Raw genomic sequence first — 16,146 nt, forward strand, 5'->3', positions numbered from 1 at the left:
TCTCGTGGGCCCCTCAGGTCCCACATCAGATCTGCAGAGTTTTGATGTCTTTTGTGGCATTTCCTGTGGACAAGTGGACACAGGCTAGAAGACCTTCTTGTTTTGGAGGAGTCAGAGTCAGTGTCTGCTCTGTTGGCCAAGATGCCAGCTGTCACACAGGTGTTGGCTGTTCCCTTCTCCATGTACAAGAGTAAGTGGATGCATAATGGTGCCTTTTAAGCTGTGCTGGGTTACAGCACTGTTGCCTGGCGTTATAGATGGGATGATAAAACGCCACACTGGAAGCTCTGAGAAGAAATGTGCAGTTCTTATGATCCCATCATCTCAAGCCCTAAATATAGATGGGTCCCAAATTTTATTTCAATTTTTACTTTGAACAGACTTTTCTGCAGAGTTGGATTAAAAAATACAGAAAAGCCAGGAACATCTATACGAGAAAGGTCAGAAATCAAGTATGCATCTTCTTAGTGTTATGACTGTACCAGAGTGGAGGTGGAAGCTGGTTCATGCAGCTCCCTAAATGGTCATTTCCTGGCTTTTCATTGGAAAAGAAAGGCCACCTAGGGATGTGGGTTATACAGTACCAACTCTCAGAATCCAGATTTTTGCAGGACTGTCCTGGATACTGTACAAGAATTCACAAAACTGGAAGGAAAAACACAACCACTGTCCTGTGAACGAACCAGATGTGCAGGGCAATAGTGGCAAAGAGACAGGACAAGGAACTTGCTAGCTGAAGGACAAAATATGAGAGAAAAAAATGAGATGAAGCATGTAAATTGGGAGGCACTAAAATTTAAGATTAGCTTTGCCGTGAAATAATAAGTTAAAAATGCTGTGCAGTATCAAAAAGCCTATAAGCAACTCCACTATGAGACTGTGGAGCTGAGATGGGAAAGAGATGAGTGCAGCACTAAAGCAATGTGATGCCTCACCCAAGCTGTTACTAAAGCACCTTCCAAAAGGGGTGGTGGAGTGGACAGAGACCTATGGATTGACCATATTCAACCTCATTCTGCACTTCAAAGAGCAGAAGTTCGCAAGTTCAGGTGTTCCTGTTAAGGAGATGCTGGAACTCTTCAAAAGAGAATTTTAGAGCGCCCTTTGCTGCTGGAACAAGGGAAGAAAAAGTCAATATGCAATAAAACGCATACAAAGTTGTTATGAAACTACTGAGCTGACCCCAAAACTTTAAACAGGCTTGGCTGCAAAATTGGGCCCTTGAAATAAAAATATGTGCTCTGAATGGCTTCTTAAATGAAGATGAAGCCTTGCCAGGGCTGGATGAAAAAATGCTGTGCAAGCTTCCCCTGCAGCTGCTCAGTGGGTGGCTATAAAAGCAGAGTTAGATGTTTCCCTGCAGCCACAAATCATCATTCTGAGGAGGCACATTGGCTTCTGCAAGCTTTAAAAGTAATATTAAAAGGTGAAAGTTATGTTGGAGAAAAGGGCATGTACCAAATAAAAGCATATTTAGGTCAGAAGGCTCTGTCTGTGGTCTTTTAAACCAGTGGTCTCCAAAGCAGAGTGCATGCACAGCAAAGGGTGAATAAAACAGTGCACTGGGGTGTGAAAGAAAATATTTTTGTGATATTAATAATTTTTTATACTACATTTATTTCACCTTTAGCTTACAGTTTTTACTTTTTCTGTATGTTTTACAAGTTGCATATTATGTTAATATGCTGGTACATATCTATGATTTATAAATTACATAGTTTGGGAACATAGCGTGGGCGTCTCAGATTTTTTCCCCTGATATGGTTTGCGATTCCAAAAGTTTGGAGATTGCTGTTCTAAACCATAGATGTGGCCAAGATCTGCATGCTGCACATAGAATAGCTGTGGTGAGTGGTCTTGCATCTAATTTTAGGGCTTAGAAATAGGTAAACTACAAGCCCTGAGGCGGAGGCCTGGTAAGAGAAATAGGAGTCTTTGGGAGGAAAGTAGATGACTATAAGCTAAAGAAAAATCCTAGGGCTAGGAAAAGACAGAGAGGCAATAAAAACTGCTGCCTTTGCAAAGTGCACGTGCTGGGAAGGAATTTGTGGCAGCTACCTGTGCTTAGCACAGAGGTTGCAGAGGGAGTGGAAGCAGCAGGGCAGTGCTTCAGTAAATGCCATGCTGGGGCTTTTGGCAGAGATCAGCACAAGAAAAGAAATAAAACACAGTGCCCCCAGTGTCTCAGTCCCAACCAACAGCCCATCTCTTGTCTTCCTGGGGCTCACACAAAATTAAAACATGAAGACTGGGGAAAGCGTGTGGTTCTGGTAGTGTTGGGAGTTGACCAAGAGTTAAAGGGCCTGGGAGCAGCTGCACACTGTTATGTCTGTTGAGACAACCAAAACCACTGGATAGCAGGTGCAGAGAGTGATATCTGCCCTTAGGACAGCTTCCCTAAGGAAGCAGATAGTGAAGGAGAGTGAGGGGCTGAAGACTTGCTTATAGCAGAGCAAAGAAGAGATGCACGTACAAGATGAAGTAGCCAGAGTGCTTTATTTGCTGTGGTGTGCAATCCATTCCAGTGACATGGATATTGATAACGTGGCATTTCTTGACCTTTTTTTCCATGTCTCTGTTTTATTTGTGCTGTCACATATGCAAACAGAATGATGCAGTATTTTTATTATATGTCATTTCTCATGGTTGAGGTGACAATAGAAAAATGTGAACTGAGAAAAGCAGAGAAAGAAGATCTAATTTAAAACTCCAGTAATTTCCAGATCAGAAAATTATTTCCTGTGTGAGAATATGTATATTTCATATTATTAATATTGATTGTGCTTAGTAGATTAGGGAATGCAGTGTTTCAATGTGTAATAAAATAAAGGTGTGTAAATAAGCATGTGTGTATACATATCTAGAGAAATTAAGTCTTCTGCATATATAAAATGGGATGTTTTGAGCACTATAAGCAGCAGCTGCACCTAGATCAGCCAAATCTAGAACTGCTTTCCATGATAAACTGAGTTTTAACAGCGTGCATAAGCCTTTCAATATTGTGAATGGGGTGACTGAACCTTTGTCTAATACTGTATTTGGGGTATTTGAAAAAAGCGGTGTATGAATCAGTTGTCCTCATATGGGTAGAAAATAATAGTTTTTTGTAAAAACTAGTTTCCTCTATGCAAATGCTATATGTGTGTGTGGTATGTAGACTTACAACAATTTGCTGGAAAGCATTTCTCCATTTTTAAAGAGCTAACCAGATAATTTTTGGAAACTAGAATAATGGCATTTTAGAGGTGAGAGCTGTGTATCAGCAGTGGAGGGCTATTAAACAATACATGATGTTCTGATGGTCTGCTTAGAAGGATGACAGCAAACAGCACAAGGCTTCTGTCAGCTTTTACTGTTCAAATGGCTGTTTAATCACATTCTGGCCAAGTCAGATTGCAAAATTGTTCCATTTATTTTCAGCCGTAGTCTGTCATGCAATTTGCAGGCTCCAGTTCTATTTGAGTGTGTATGAATTTGTATGCATACACACTCATGCTCGTGCAAGTTTCCACAAAATATTACAAGCTAACTTTCTGTATACAGTTGACCTGAAATATGTGCATGTCTCATTAAAACTCTCTTCAAGAATGTGATTTCAGTAATAGCACACTATTAGAAGTAACATTAAGGTCTCAGCTACAGGAATTTCAGAATTCATCTTCGTGGGCTGAGTCACTTTAATTGTAACATTTCAGTTGTTTGTGTAGATTGTCTTGGCTTTAAAAATCTTGAAAAAGCTTGATGGGTCAAACAATATCTGTGTGAGCTTCTCTGAGGCCTCTGTAGGTGTCACAAGACAACACAGGGAAGAGCACAGGCTTCCAAGAAGACCAAGGCTTGGCTGTAATCAGGAGCTTAACTCCGTGGAAGTGTTTGCAACAGCCTTGCTGGATTCATAGGAGAAAAAACATGGGTTTCAGTCTATCAAAATCTAGGGCATCCTTGTCCATTGAAATCTGGGTTGTGGCCTTGTAGCCAGACAAATGCTATTGCCTTTTCTAATAGCAACACAAGTTATGAAGTAATTCTATGAGGACAAGATTTTGTCAGATCCCAATTGAGCTGTACTACAATACTGTCCTGAGAAGTGGGCAGATTTGGCCTATAGGGGTTATACTTGGTTTCCCTTGGCTGCATAATGGACACAGAGCTAAAAAAAAGAGGGAAGCAATAAAATTTTTTTCTTTGCACTAAGGATAGCTTCTACCAGAGTGTTTTTTATGAGGGAAATAGTGCAGGTATGCTGGAAATGCTTTGTACTCTGTCTTGGCAAGGGAAGAAGGTGGAGGTTTGTAAACCAAGTGAACCAACAAAAGATCCACGTAGGACTGAGCTTGCTGCCAGGTTTGCAGGAGTGAGAGTCTGTGCAGTCCTTGTGTGTGTCTGACAACTCCACTGCTAATATGAATATCAGAATACCAGAGAAGCAAGAGGCTCTGCCCCTGGACCTCATCACCAAAGGCTACACTGTGGTAAGGCAGTTGTTGGTTTACTTTCATAATATTACAGCTTGCAAATCAATACTCACAGAGTTTGCTGGGCCCTGAGGGGACAAAATGAATGAGTTTTTTCTTTCTATCTACAGCCCACTGGTTTATGCCTATTACATGACTAGCTTTTAAACCAGCTCACCATGATTTTGAGAGGAAATTTCCAATACAGAATTCATCTCCTGGAAAAAAACATTGGAAATAAATAGAAACATATTAATCACCCGATTTTCCTCCCCTTACCCTGTCTAGTACTGCTGTGCTCTGCTCCTTCCCATACCCATCTGAATATTTCTGCTTGTTTTATCTTTACACTATGACCTGCTTGAATGCTCTCCAAAAGTGTTGGCTTCCAAAGTTTTCATAGAAGGACAGTGGGAGGAGAGGGGGTTGGAAATTTACTCACAGATGTCCATCTGAGGCTTGAGAGTAGCTGGCATGTCGCAGGAGCCTCGTCCTTGCACTGATATGCGTGGATCAGTAGCTTGCTTGGACTTAGGCTCAGCTGATATGGCATACAAAAGCCAGGTAGCATATACTTTTGAAATATGTTTTTAATATTTGGATTCCCAAAATTAGTTGTATGCAGAGCTGTGAAGCTCCATTGCAAATTAAGAACAAATGCTTCTCATTCTTGCTAACACATAAGCAGCCAATTGTTTGGGGTTTCTTAATAGCTCAATAGATTTCAGTAGCACTCTTGGCCAGGGAGGTTTTATAAAGAAAAAAACAAAACCATTTTTCTGAAGTAAAGCAAAAATTTTCTGAATTAGGAAAATGTCTTTTGACGCCGTTTTTCTTATAATACTTTATTTTAATAATTTTAAAATAAAATTAATATTAAAATATCTTCTGGAAAATTCTGATGTATTTGGGAGGGTAAGGGTGGACTGTTTTCTAGAGTCTATTGTAGTGATGAACAAAATCTTAATCTTGTGGTTTTGCATCACAGGCAAAATGTTTTCATCTCCTGCCCTCCATACCATAGGAGTTTTTCTGTAGCTCCTCCAATTTTCCTCCTGTCTGCGCCATTGCATTGTTACTGTCCTGAAAACTTGACGTTTTCTTTTGCTTTCTTCTTCCCCTTCAACATCTCCTCCCTTTTTTCACCTGTTAACTGTGATAAGAGCAGTTAGGCTCTAATAAGCAGATAAGATGGTTTTCTCCTGTTGGAATTGTTTTCCTCAATGCCTGTTGGTGCTTTGCATGGGGAGTCACCAAGTGCAATGGAATTGGTTTCAGAGGGTGAGATTCAGTCACAAGCCCTTCATGACAGCATCCCAAGTACCAGGAAGATGATTGGTTTCCATCCAGGCTCTTGCAAGACTGTCAGGTGCAAATCAGAAATTATCTTGATTCTTTTTTTTTATGAGCTGTGCAAATGACACATTGAACATAGAACTCTTGTGCAATAGTTTACAGATGGTGATTTAGTATAAACAGAGTACCTGCATTTCAAGCCCATGATTAATTAAGTAAATCAATTGCAGTTCTGGATCTCAACTATGTCACTTTTGGAACAATAGCCTTCTATATTTTCACTAAACTGATCATATAACTAATCTCTGTAATTCAGAATCCTGTATGTATAGGAAGAGTTACTTTAATGCTGACCACACCTGTCACTTTGTTACTATAAATACCTGTAAAGATAAATGGAGTTTTAACCAATCAGAAGTAAAAGAAAGAACCAATTGCCTTTTGTATTTATTCTGAGGAGATTACAAGGTAAATTAATTAGTCTAATCAAGAAGACATGCCTTCAGATGGGATGAGTAGAGGCCAGAAATAGTCTTTCTTTTGCCCACGATAATGCACAGGCGTTTCATTTAGATTTACTTTAAAGTTTGACAGGATGAAATGAGAATTAAAACAGTTAGCTTTTTTTCCTTAAAGCAGAGTTAGGAGCAGGACCAATCTTTTAATGGCATGTATAAATTCAGTGGGGTTTGGTTTTTTCCTACAGACTGCTTGTTATTTTTTTTTAAGAATTCCCTGATGAAACTCACAGGCAGATTCCTTCTTCATTTATCATGTGCCACTTAAACCTTTTGCAAGAAAGAGAGGAGCTTTATCATCTGTAGTAGATAAAACTTTTTATTCATGTGGTTTTGCTGATGTGACACCAGATTTACATGGGTTTCATTCAAACCAACACCAAGTAAGCAATACATTGAACATTTTGAGAAGGAATCCAGTGTCTCACCAAATGGAACAAACCAACCATGAGGACACTTTCAGACCTGCAGGACAAGGAGAGGTTCACACGTTTGAGATGGTTCAAAATAAGGCTTGTGGTGATTTGTTTGGCTTTCTGGATATTAGCATACAAATGCCTGCTATTCACACAGTTATGTTTGGGTTCTATTTGACATCTATGAAATTCTGTCCAAGTGGCATAAATGAAAATTTTTTTGCCAGAAGGTGCAGCATTGAGATTTCACTTTCTTCCCCACAGTGAGAAGTTGTTACAAGGCCTCTGCTGTGCTGATATAACACTTGAACTCTCATGAAGATACAAGCAGTGCAGAACCCTTATCGATCTGCCTATCCACAGATTTTATACTGCTGCTTATCACTCAGACATGGGATAATTTTCCACATGAAACCAGTAGCAGGGGAAAACAAGCCTAATAAGATTCTTGAATTCTGTGGCATCACTTTCTTCTAGGGATAAAACTGCTTTGACACCAGGGATTTAGCAACACATATTTAAGAAAATGAATTTAGGAATCCAGATAGATGTTAATGTAGCCTTCTTCATAACCAGGTGGGTTTTGTCCTAAGGGTTGTCATTTCAGATATGCTGTGAACTATATTATTTAAGAATCACTGTTTCCCATGAAATGGTTTTCTACCATGAGTGCTGAATGTGAAAATGTGACTTCTGCTAGCAGAAAAGAGTCAGAATTCTCACAAGAGAAAGTGTTTTTCTCTCTTAAATCCTGCAAAATTGTTTTTCTGTAATGGTGGACATGTGTGGGTTTATTTTACATACTGTTTTTATTCCTTTCCTTGCTGTCATTAGTGGTATGTAATTAGTTTCTTGTCAGGGAGTCTGTGGAGGCACCTGTGAGAAGCACTTTCCCTGACAGGGCAATTTATTTGAATGGTGTAGCTAAACTAGAAGCCAGGAGAATTTATAATAAATTGTATTCTGTGGTGATATCTAGATTCAGTAAACTGAGCTTCTGCTTCATCAGTTCAGCTCCTCTTTTCAGTGTTCTGAGAACACTGTGCTCCTTACACAGGAGTGTTCCTGGAGACAGCCACGAGCCAAGGCCTGAAACTGAGCACACAACATTTGTTTATGAACAGCCACTAGACAATTCCACAGTTAACTAAAAATCAAGGATGATTCAGACACTCAGATTTTGGACAGTGTCTCCAGTCTGAGCACCCTGTTATTGTTCTGGTGGCTGTGATGTTGATGGCTCTCTGTCTTTCAGTTCTCAGTGCATGGATAAAGCCTTCTTTGAATGATACAAGCATCTTCCCTCTTTCCCAAGCTCCATTGTGTGTAGGCACTCTTCCTCAAGGGCAACATGATCCAAAGGATAATTTTCTCATTTGCAGGTAAAAATTGGTGTGTTGTGGGACATTGAGACAGCAAACTGAGTACCAGTTTTCTGGTACCTTCTAATTCTTGCAGCCATTATGTTATTCTGCTAGTATTACTTGTTTTAGGCAAGTGGTCTGCATTGTGTTTGGGTGCAAGGCAGACAAGCAAATCTTCATGCTACAATGTCATTTGCGCTTTTCATCACATGATTTGGCTTTTGGAGTTATTCATGCCACTACTGTGATTTCTATTACTTTGAAAACACCAAAGACTGTACTTGGAAACTACTGACTGCCTTTTGCAGTAAAATCTTACCTTTTATTCCTTAGGCCCTTTTTTATGCACCGATTCGGTTTATGTGGAAGAGACCTCTGGTGAAAACATTTTAACCCTCTGTTGTCCTGTCACAGCCTGTTCAGAATTACAGGCATGCTCATGCAGAGGTTGCACTGGGATAATGAGGTGCCTTTGGACGTGCCAGGTGAAGCTGCAAAGAGAGGATGTGCAGCTGTCACGTCTCGGTGCATGTTTGATCAGCACTTGTTTTGTAAGGTTGCAGTGTGTTTTCTGCTTGTTCCACCAGCAAGCAATCAGGGAAACCTGTATTACTGAAATGTACAATGAGGGCTGTGTAGTTCTCGTGGAGGAATTACCAAGCACATCTGAAGTGCAGGGATTGTGTTGTCAAGTGGACAGAGCACTTGACAGGAGCCTGAGAATAATGTGTCTTTCTTCAGCCTATACATTGAGTCATTGTGTGATGTTTGGCAAATTGCTTCAACTCTTTCCCCCCACAGGAAATAGAGGACCCTGCTTTATAACGAGATCTGTAAGAGATAGTATAATAAATAGTGATTATAATGATACAGTTCTTTGCCAAAGCTTGGGTAATCATTGTTAGCAGCAGCATTAATTCTAATTTGTTTCCTTAATTGATTGGAGGTTTGACATCTGCAATTTGTGTTTCAGTTGGGCAAACTGATCCTTGATGGATTGGTGCAGAGGTTTTGGAGATTTTTTTTTTTTTTCACTTGTAAGAAGAATTCTTTCAATGAGAGTAAAGATCTTTATAATTTGAAGCCAATTGCCAGCAGAGGTTTGCAAATTGCTAATGTAAGGTTAAAGTAATTTACAAAGAGGAAATACTGGTGTTTCAAGTATCTTTTACATTGTTATAGAAATAGATGGTGTTCCTTCTAGTATAACACTTACATTTTATTTTGGAAGAGTGTTAGCTGCTGTAGAAAAGATCATGAAACTGTCTTGAAGTAAAGAGACAGAAATCCATTTTTTTTTGTGCTTGCATCACATCCCGGTACCTGATGAGCAGTGGTCACCCTCCTCACCTCTGGACAGAGCAGATTTGGGATTCTGCAGTGAGGTAGTGTCCCACATGTGCCAGTGCTGCTTCACTGCTGCTGTGTTCTGTGCAGCAGATCCTAGATTTCAGGCTGGTAGTCTCTGAGCTACTGCAAAAGAAACATGCACCAATACTGATTAACTGAAACATAGTGGGAAACAGCCCAAAACAGGACCTCCTGACATTTCTGAATTGTTGATTTGAGTATTTTCCACAAATGCCCAGATATCCACCACAGCAATATGTGAAATGTATTGTTCATCTTCTCTTCCTACCTATGCAGGACACAACTTAAAAAACTGATTGATCACTGTCTCCAGAGGAATAGACCACCAATTAATTGGTTTGATCACTGATTACACAGAACAACAGTTGGCTGTACTGTGTCTGCTGCAGGAACTTACACCATAAAGGCTCAGCAAAATGCTAGTTTGTCCTAGATATGTCCTTCTTGCTGTCTGCCACATGCTCACATAAAAGGCTTTAGAACATACCTGAATGGGGTATTCTGAAAACCATTACCCTGGATGGATCCCTGTGGCAAGAAAATCTCTTCAGCTTGAATTCTCCTTTTCTTTGCTGTCCTTTTCATTTAGTTTTCAATTCACTTATTTATATCTCTGTCTCCACTTGTTCTCCCAAGAGATGCCAGACAGTTCCCACCTATGCTGTAGATCAGGGGCTTTCTGAAAATCCATGGGTGAGGTAAAGTGAGCAAGAGGAGAACTAATTCTAATTCACAAATGTTGCATTATAAAATTATATATATTGTTTAAAGAGTGGAAGCACCTCATAATACAAGAGCTCCAGATTGTTATTATTTCCTCTGTAGTGGTCCCTAATTAGTTAGAATAGGTTTGAGCAATTCTACTCTCATTCTGTGCTAACATACCAGGCCTGAAAAGGTCACAGCTAGTGGGATATAAAAAAAAACTCTTACAATTTTGCTCACATGAGTTCCTTAACAATTCAGTCAAGTTGATAAAAATAGAAATAGTAAATGGAGAAGGCTGATCCTGATAATATAGCTTTTATTTGCCATTGCTTTGGTCAGGGGCTTTGCTTTATGAAAATTTGTCAGTGTGAAGAGATCTTCAGGGATTATAGAACAAGGCGTTTACTAAAAACTTCTTTTACATCACTATTATGATTCTTTGGGCAAAAGTGGGTTATCTCTGGCTGCTGTGCACGCTGAAGCATCTGGGGTTTCCTGTAATCTGTCGGTACTCCTGTTTTCTGTCAGTATCCCTAGAGGACTAACAACCTGCTGAAGGGAGACAAAAGATGCTGCACCTACCAAGATCACACCTTTGCTTCCCTTTATCCTTTGTCAAGTAACCTGATGAAAAAAACAGCTATGACAAGCACTGGCTAGCTGAGAGTTTTCCCACAATCTGGGAATTAGCTGATCAGCTGTTTGGTCTCTTACTACTTAAGCCTGACACAAATGTGTCATCACACAGGAGAGAAGCTGGCATGTAAAATGCTTTCCCATGGACAGTGCAGCTTTTTAAGCCAGTGGTGCAAAATAGGCTTAGAGGAACCAACATAGTGATACATACTTGTAACATCAGGGGTCCCCTAGGTTAAATCAGGCAATTTTATATGACTGCTATGAACTCTCAGTTTCTTTGCTACTTTGGTGCAGTGGGTTTCAGTCATCTGTTGCAAGGGGGTTTTAAATTCTTGGATTGCCTTGCAACCCTCTGCTTTGGTTAGGAGCCCACATCAGTTGGAACTGAAGGCATGGCTTGGGGTTACAGGACATTGTTATGGAAAATTTTGGTTATTTGTAATCTTAATCTGGCAAGGGATTCATGGAGGTGCTGAAGTCCTCAAAAGCCATTTTAAAAAGTGGATTTGCAAAGTTACTGACAGTGTATCTCCAGGGTACAGAAAGGTTTCATTGAATAATGCTCTGTAAGCTGCTCTGACTCTTTAATCCATTATTCTACTAGGTTCCACGTGTTTGCCAAGTTACAGGGAGAGCCAAATGGCACAAGAGCTGGGGGTAAAAGTGTTGCTCTAAAATGAATGACTGAATTTTTTCCACTGTCCAAATGGTTTGGATTACTTTGTCTGTTTTTAAGCAATGGCACTAAACTTTGAGATAAACCCCATTGTATCTGCTAAGTGAAGGTGAAGTCTTTTTGGAAAATGGGGTGTTTTGAAAATCCAGAATATTTGTACTTTAGAATGGGACAGTGTTGGATGGGAGTGTCTGAGGCACCTGAATGCAGGTGACATTCCTGATTCTTTTGTTTGACCTGAAACTGCATTTCTCAATGGTTAACATTTCAGAAGCTGTTCTTGACACAGAATGTGGCCTCACTGGAGTCACCATAGCCATGCTATGCCTAAATCCATCTCATACATTGTGTATTTTACAGCCCTGGGTCAAACTGCAAAGAGCTGAGATAAGGAATACATTAGGTAGTTTAAACGTGGTGAGACAAGAACCTGCATCATGGTGCAGGTGGCAAACGTTGGCAGCTGATCCAGCTCCTCCATCGTAACCTCAGCTGAACTTGCTTGTGCCGATCATGGTATTTCTCCCAGTAACCCTGCTGAGAGCTGGTGAGAAAGCACTGACCCCTTCATGAACCTCACAGGCTCCATATGCCAAGGCCTGAATTGCCACTGAGATGCCAGTGAGGTCAGAGAGTCGTGGGAAGATGCTGTGCAAAGCATCCTCTGCAAAATACATCAACTTCTACCTCCTTCCTCTTCCCTGGCCCTGATCTGCAGAGGTGTTGTCATCAGGACAGAGTTTCTGTGCGAGTGTTGGAAGTGAGGCTGAACCCACCTAAATCTTGCTTGATGTGCTCAGGTTAAATTAATAGCAGATGGGGTTTTTTTTCTCCCCTGTGTCTTGTGCTCCGTGCAGTCCTGCACCTGGCAGCTCTGGGCTATACACTGCTTTTCCAGCCCTGCCTTCCCTCCTCTGTATCTCCCTGTAAACACATTTCAACCAGACTTAGCTTTTTGATGTGTTACCTCATGCATGCAGAAAAAGACACAAACTTTCCATAAAATTTCTTTGTGTTGTTCTTCTTTTCTCTGCTTTTTCTACTTTTCATGCAGAAAGATTGTCTTAGCACAGTGTTACAAGGTTATGTTAATTAAAATAGCCAGTAGCCCAAAGTAAGGCTAAGTGGGTGCAGTTTGGTGTTATAATGTATGGACTTGTATCAGGACAGAAAGGGTCTGCAAAAAGGGCCCAGTCCTTCCTTACTTTTTTTTTTTGCATTTGTTTGTTATAGGTTGTGGGCTTTTGTACATAATCTATGTACATAATCTATGTCTGTCTCTTCTTTAGGGTTGCAAAGGGAGTACCTTCTCAGGGTATTTTGTGAGCAGTTAGACCTTGATGTTCTTTTTAGTCTGTGTCCTTGGTCCATTAGGTCAGTGTTCTGTGTTATGAACCTCACTGTGGAGTTTGCAAAAAAGTGAAACATACTGAAATACCTCTGTCTGGTTTTTTTCAGGATATAAAGTTTTGAACAGTGCCTCCCCAAGAAGTGTGATGAGAAATGGCTTTAGGAAACAATACCCAGAGAAGTTATTCCATCATCCCCTGCTTCATCTTTGTTGAGGTGAGTGCAGCATTCAGGTGCCAAGCCTACATAGAAGGCAGCATTTCCCTGCAGGAATTATGTAATTTGTTAGCCATTTTATTTGTAGGAAAGGATGCTTTCTTACTTGATCACATAAACAGATCCCCCTGAGAAAATCCTGCATGAGTTACCCAGACTTCAGGTACAAGCGCTCAAGAACAAGTAGATGCTGTGTATCCAAGGCTTCTCTGTCTGGTTTTCTGGCTATTCCTGTGGTATTTGGCAGAGAATGAGCAGTAGCTGCACGTGTAGGTCAGCAGGTGGTTGCTTATCTTTCCATCTTTTTTCACCTCTCCATCTGAGTGCTACACAGAGACTACACCTAATTCAAGGAAATTTCTGATCCTGCAGTCTGCTGGTTCGCTGGCTTGGGAGACAACACTCAGCTCTAATTTCAGTTCAGGTGGAACATAAAATGTAGATGAGGCATGCCTGACCTTTAAATGTGATGAAGAAGCTTGGCTAGTAAAAGGACTGTGAATTGTCTAGCAGTGACTCTACAGTTAATGCTCCATGTCTTTGTTAAAGCAGTCAGTGTGGTGGGTTTTTTAATTATTATTTAACTATTATTTAATTGTTTTATTATTTTAGTCCATAGAAATGGCAGTTTGTGGTTCTTCTTTTACTCAGTCTAACACTGGTAGACTGGCCAACATTATTATTCAAATCCATGATTATTCAGCTGGTGCTTATAAGGCTGGGATGGTTTTCCTGGCGAGAGAAGCAACTCTGTGTTTCCAGGGAGGATGAAAGCTTCCATCACATTTAGATGGTAAAAAGGAGATAACTGCCTGTGAATAACCTTTTTCAGAGCCACCTGTCTTATGTCTCTTGGATGGAATACTCACTCTTTGGCCCAAGTTATGAGGCAACTTGAGCCTCTTCCACAAGGGAAGTGCTAGGAACTGTCAAAAGACTAATTGTTGTTCTGGTGGAGACAGTGGGTCACTGCTTTATTCTAACAGCTAGAGAAAGAAAGGGGAAAAATGGGGAAAAAGCAGCAATGAGCTTAGAAAAATGCCCAATAAAAACAACCAGGAATGAGATGTCTCAAATTTATTGCTTAAACAAGCAGCTCTGAAAATTTTTAGTCCTCTAAATAAATGAATGATGGGCCTGGTTGGAAGCCTATGACACTGATATAAATTGTTCCTCCTTCAGACAAGACTGACATGAGGATATTTTGCTCTATAGATGTACATTCCTTGTCCTTTCACATACTTGATTTGCTGATTAAAGCACAATATTAAATTAAAAATCAGTCAAAACCAGCAAGGTAGTGTCTGAAAATATGTTCTCTCTGCTACATTTGATAAAAACATGTGTTTCTTCCTCTCTTTGTCCACAGTATAGATTTTTAATGTAGCACTACTGGGACTACAAATTCATAGACTTGTGTCAAGCATTGTAGCATTAAACAACAGGAAATCTAATTTCCTGCTGGGAGTGCAGAGATGATTGATAGTAGCCATTCCATCTGAAAAGTCCCTGTAAATCTTAAGGCACACTGGAGGTGTTGTTCTTTTCCCACTGCTATGCTTTTGAGACTAAAGTGTCTTTTTTTTTTTTTTTTCTTTTTTTTTCCCCAGAGAAACTGAGCCAGACACTGAGCCCTGTGCTCAATTACCTGGATAGGACAGACTCTATTTTTGTTGCTTTGAAGCAACCATGAGAATTGATTAGCTATGTGACATTTTGCTGCTGCTGTGAAAAGCAGGACAGATGAAAATAATGTTGCCTGCTTTCCTGACAACGTTTTTCTGTAGGAAAACAATCCAGCAGCAGTCATGCTAGCTGATCATGACAGGAAAAGAGATGGTCAGTAAAAATTATCATACGCCTGTTCCTCTGAGTGTGCTGCCTTCTCCACTGGAATCTTGTCCTGCTATTAAAAACTTTGAGATATTTGCTCTTAGGAAAATAATGCTGATTGTCATGTCAAATGCCCTGCTAGCAGTTACTTGCTAGCTGCCCACTCTGCAGTGTGCCTTTATCAAATTGTGGTGGCAGGGGTGGAAATGAGGTGTCATAAGGAGTTTGGACACTTTAAATACCATCATGCTTCAGTCTGCACAAGTATGACAAGTTTCAGCTGTTATTCTCATTTCCATTTCTTTCCCATTTCATTTTCCTCCCTATGAACTAACTTGTAGCAGTTAGTTATGGAACCTGACCTGAAGATGAATGGCTCATTATAAAAAACCCTGTGCCTGACTCTACAAATTCCTTTTTATGTACAAAATATGAAAGTTTTAATAATGAAGAGATAACATGTGATGTCTAATCTGAAATGACAGAAATGTTAAACCAACATTTTCATTCCCTAATTGGAAACACAGTGTCACATTATGAGTAGATTTAAAGGCTAAATAAGGAATCATTAAACTAATTTTGATCCACTTATCAAATCTGAGTCCCTCTCCCAAATAATGCAGGCAGCTTTCTGGATGGCTCTTTATTATATTATAAGAGGTGTCATTATAGTCTGGCATTTGTCACCAAAAGTCTGCGAAGATTTGGTATAGTACATTTTGTTAAACCCATAAACAATTATATAGGATGTGCAGGAGAGTAATATTCTCCATTTCCCTGCCCTCCTTTGCAGAGAGCAGCCTGAAAGAAGCCTTCAGGAGGCTCTCTCCCAGCTTGGTTTGCATTAGACAGATGTTAAATAGTAGTGCAAAGACGCTGTACTACTTATCTTCCAGAGCCCTTTGGAGACAGGGATGGACTCAGAGCTTGCAGCAAAGGCTGTAGAGCTGCTTTTTATATGGTTGGATCTATCCCAGCAGAGCAGCCTGTGTGAGGATTTGTGGATAGCCAGGAGTGATCACTGAAGTGATCACGGATGGTAGGCAAGCATGAGAGAAAGCAGGAGAAGCAGCATCTGGGATGACAGGAAGAAAATTCTCCCATGTTCTTCCTTTTTCACTTATGGTGGCCTTTGTTTGCCAAAGCTCTTTGTGGAGCACCTCCTCTCTCCTTCACCTGCTGGGGCATGTGTGATAGAGCAGTGTCAAAAACATCTGTAACAGCACTTCAGCATAGCTGTGCCATTATTTGCTATCCCACTTGGCAGGGTTTGGTCCAAGGAGTGCTGTGGCACATCCTTCCATG

General features: G+C 40.3%; 1 protein-coding gene and 1 long non-coding RNA gene across 5 annotated transcripts in view; both read left to right on the plus strand.

The window, feature by feature from the left end:
• LOC146424317 (uncharacterized) overlaps positions 1 to 16,146 on the plus strand; it is a 426,563-nt gene that overhangs the window by 277,777 nt on the left and 132,640 nt on the right. The window lies entirely within an intron of this gene.
• PLPPR1 (phospholipid phosphatase related 1) overlaps positions 1 to 16,146 on the plus strand; it is a 116,389-nt gene that overhangs the window by 42,281 nt on the left and 57,962 nt on the right. For 2 of the 4 annotated variants that reach the window (XM_085042255.1, XM_085042257.1), the window contains exon 2: positions 12,901 to 13,008. In XM_085042255.1, coding sequence (XP_084898381.1) covers positions 12,946 to 13,008 — 63 coding nt within the window. In that variant the 5' untranslated portion in view covers positions 12,901 to 12,945. Of the gene's footprint in view, positions 1 to 11,993; positions 12,069 to 12,178; positions 12,203 to 12,900; positions 13,009 to 16,146 lie in introns of those variants that run through there. The other 2 variants (XM_085042256.1, XM_085042258.1) reach the window with 2 other exon arrangements.

This window comes from Lichenostomus cassidix, chromosome Z, assembly GCF_008360975.1.
Source record: "Lichenostomus cassidix isolate B80296 chromosome Z, HeHo_3.0, whole genome shotgun sequence".
Classification (NCBI taxonomy): Eukaryota; Metazoa; Chordata; class Aves; order Passeriformes; family Meliphagidae; genus Lichenostomus; species Lichenostomus cassidix.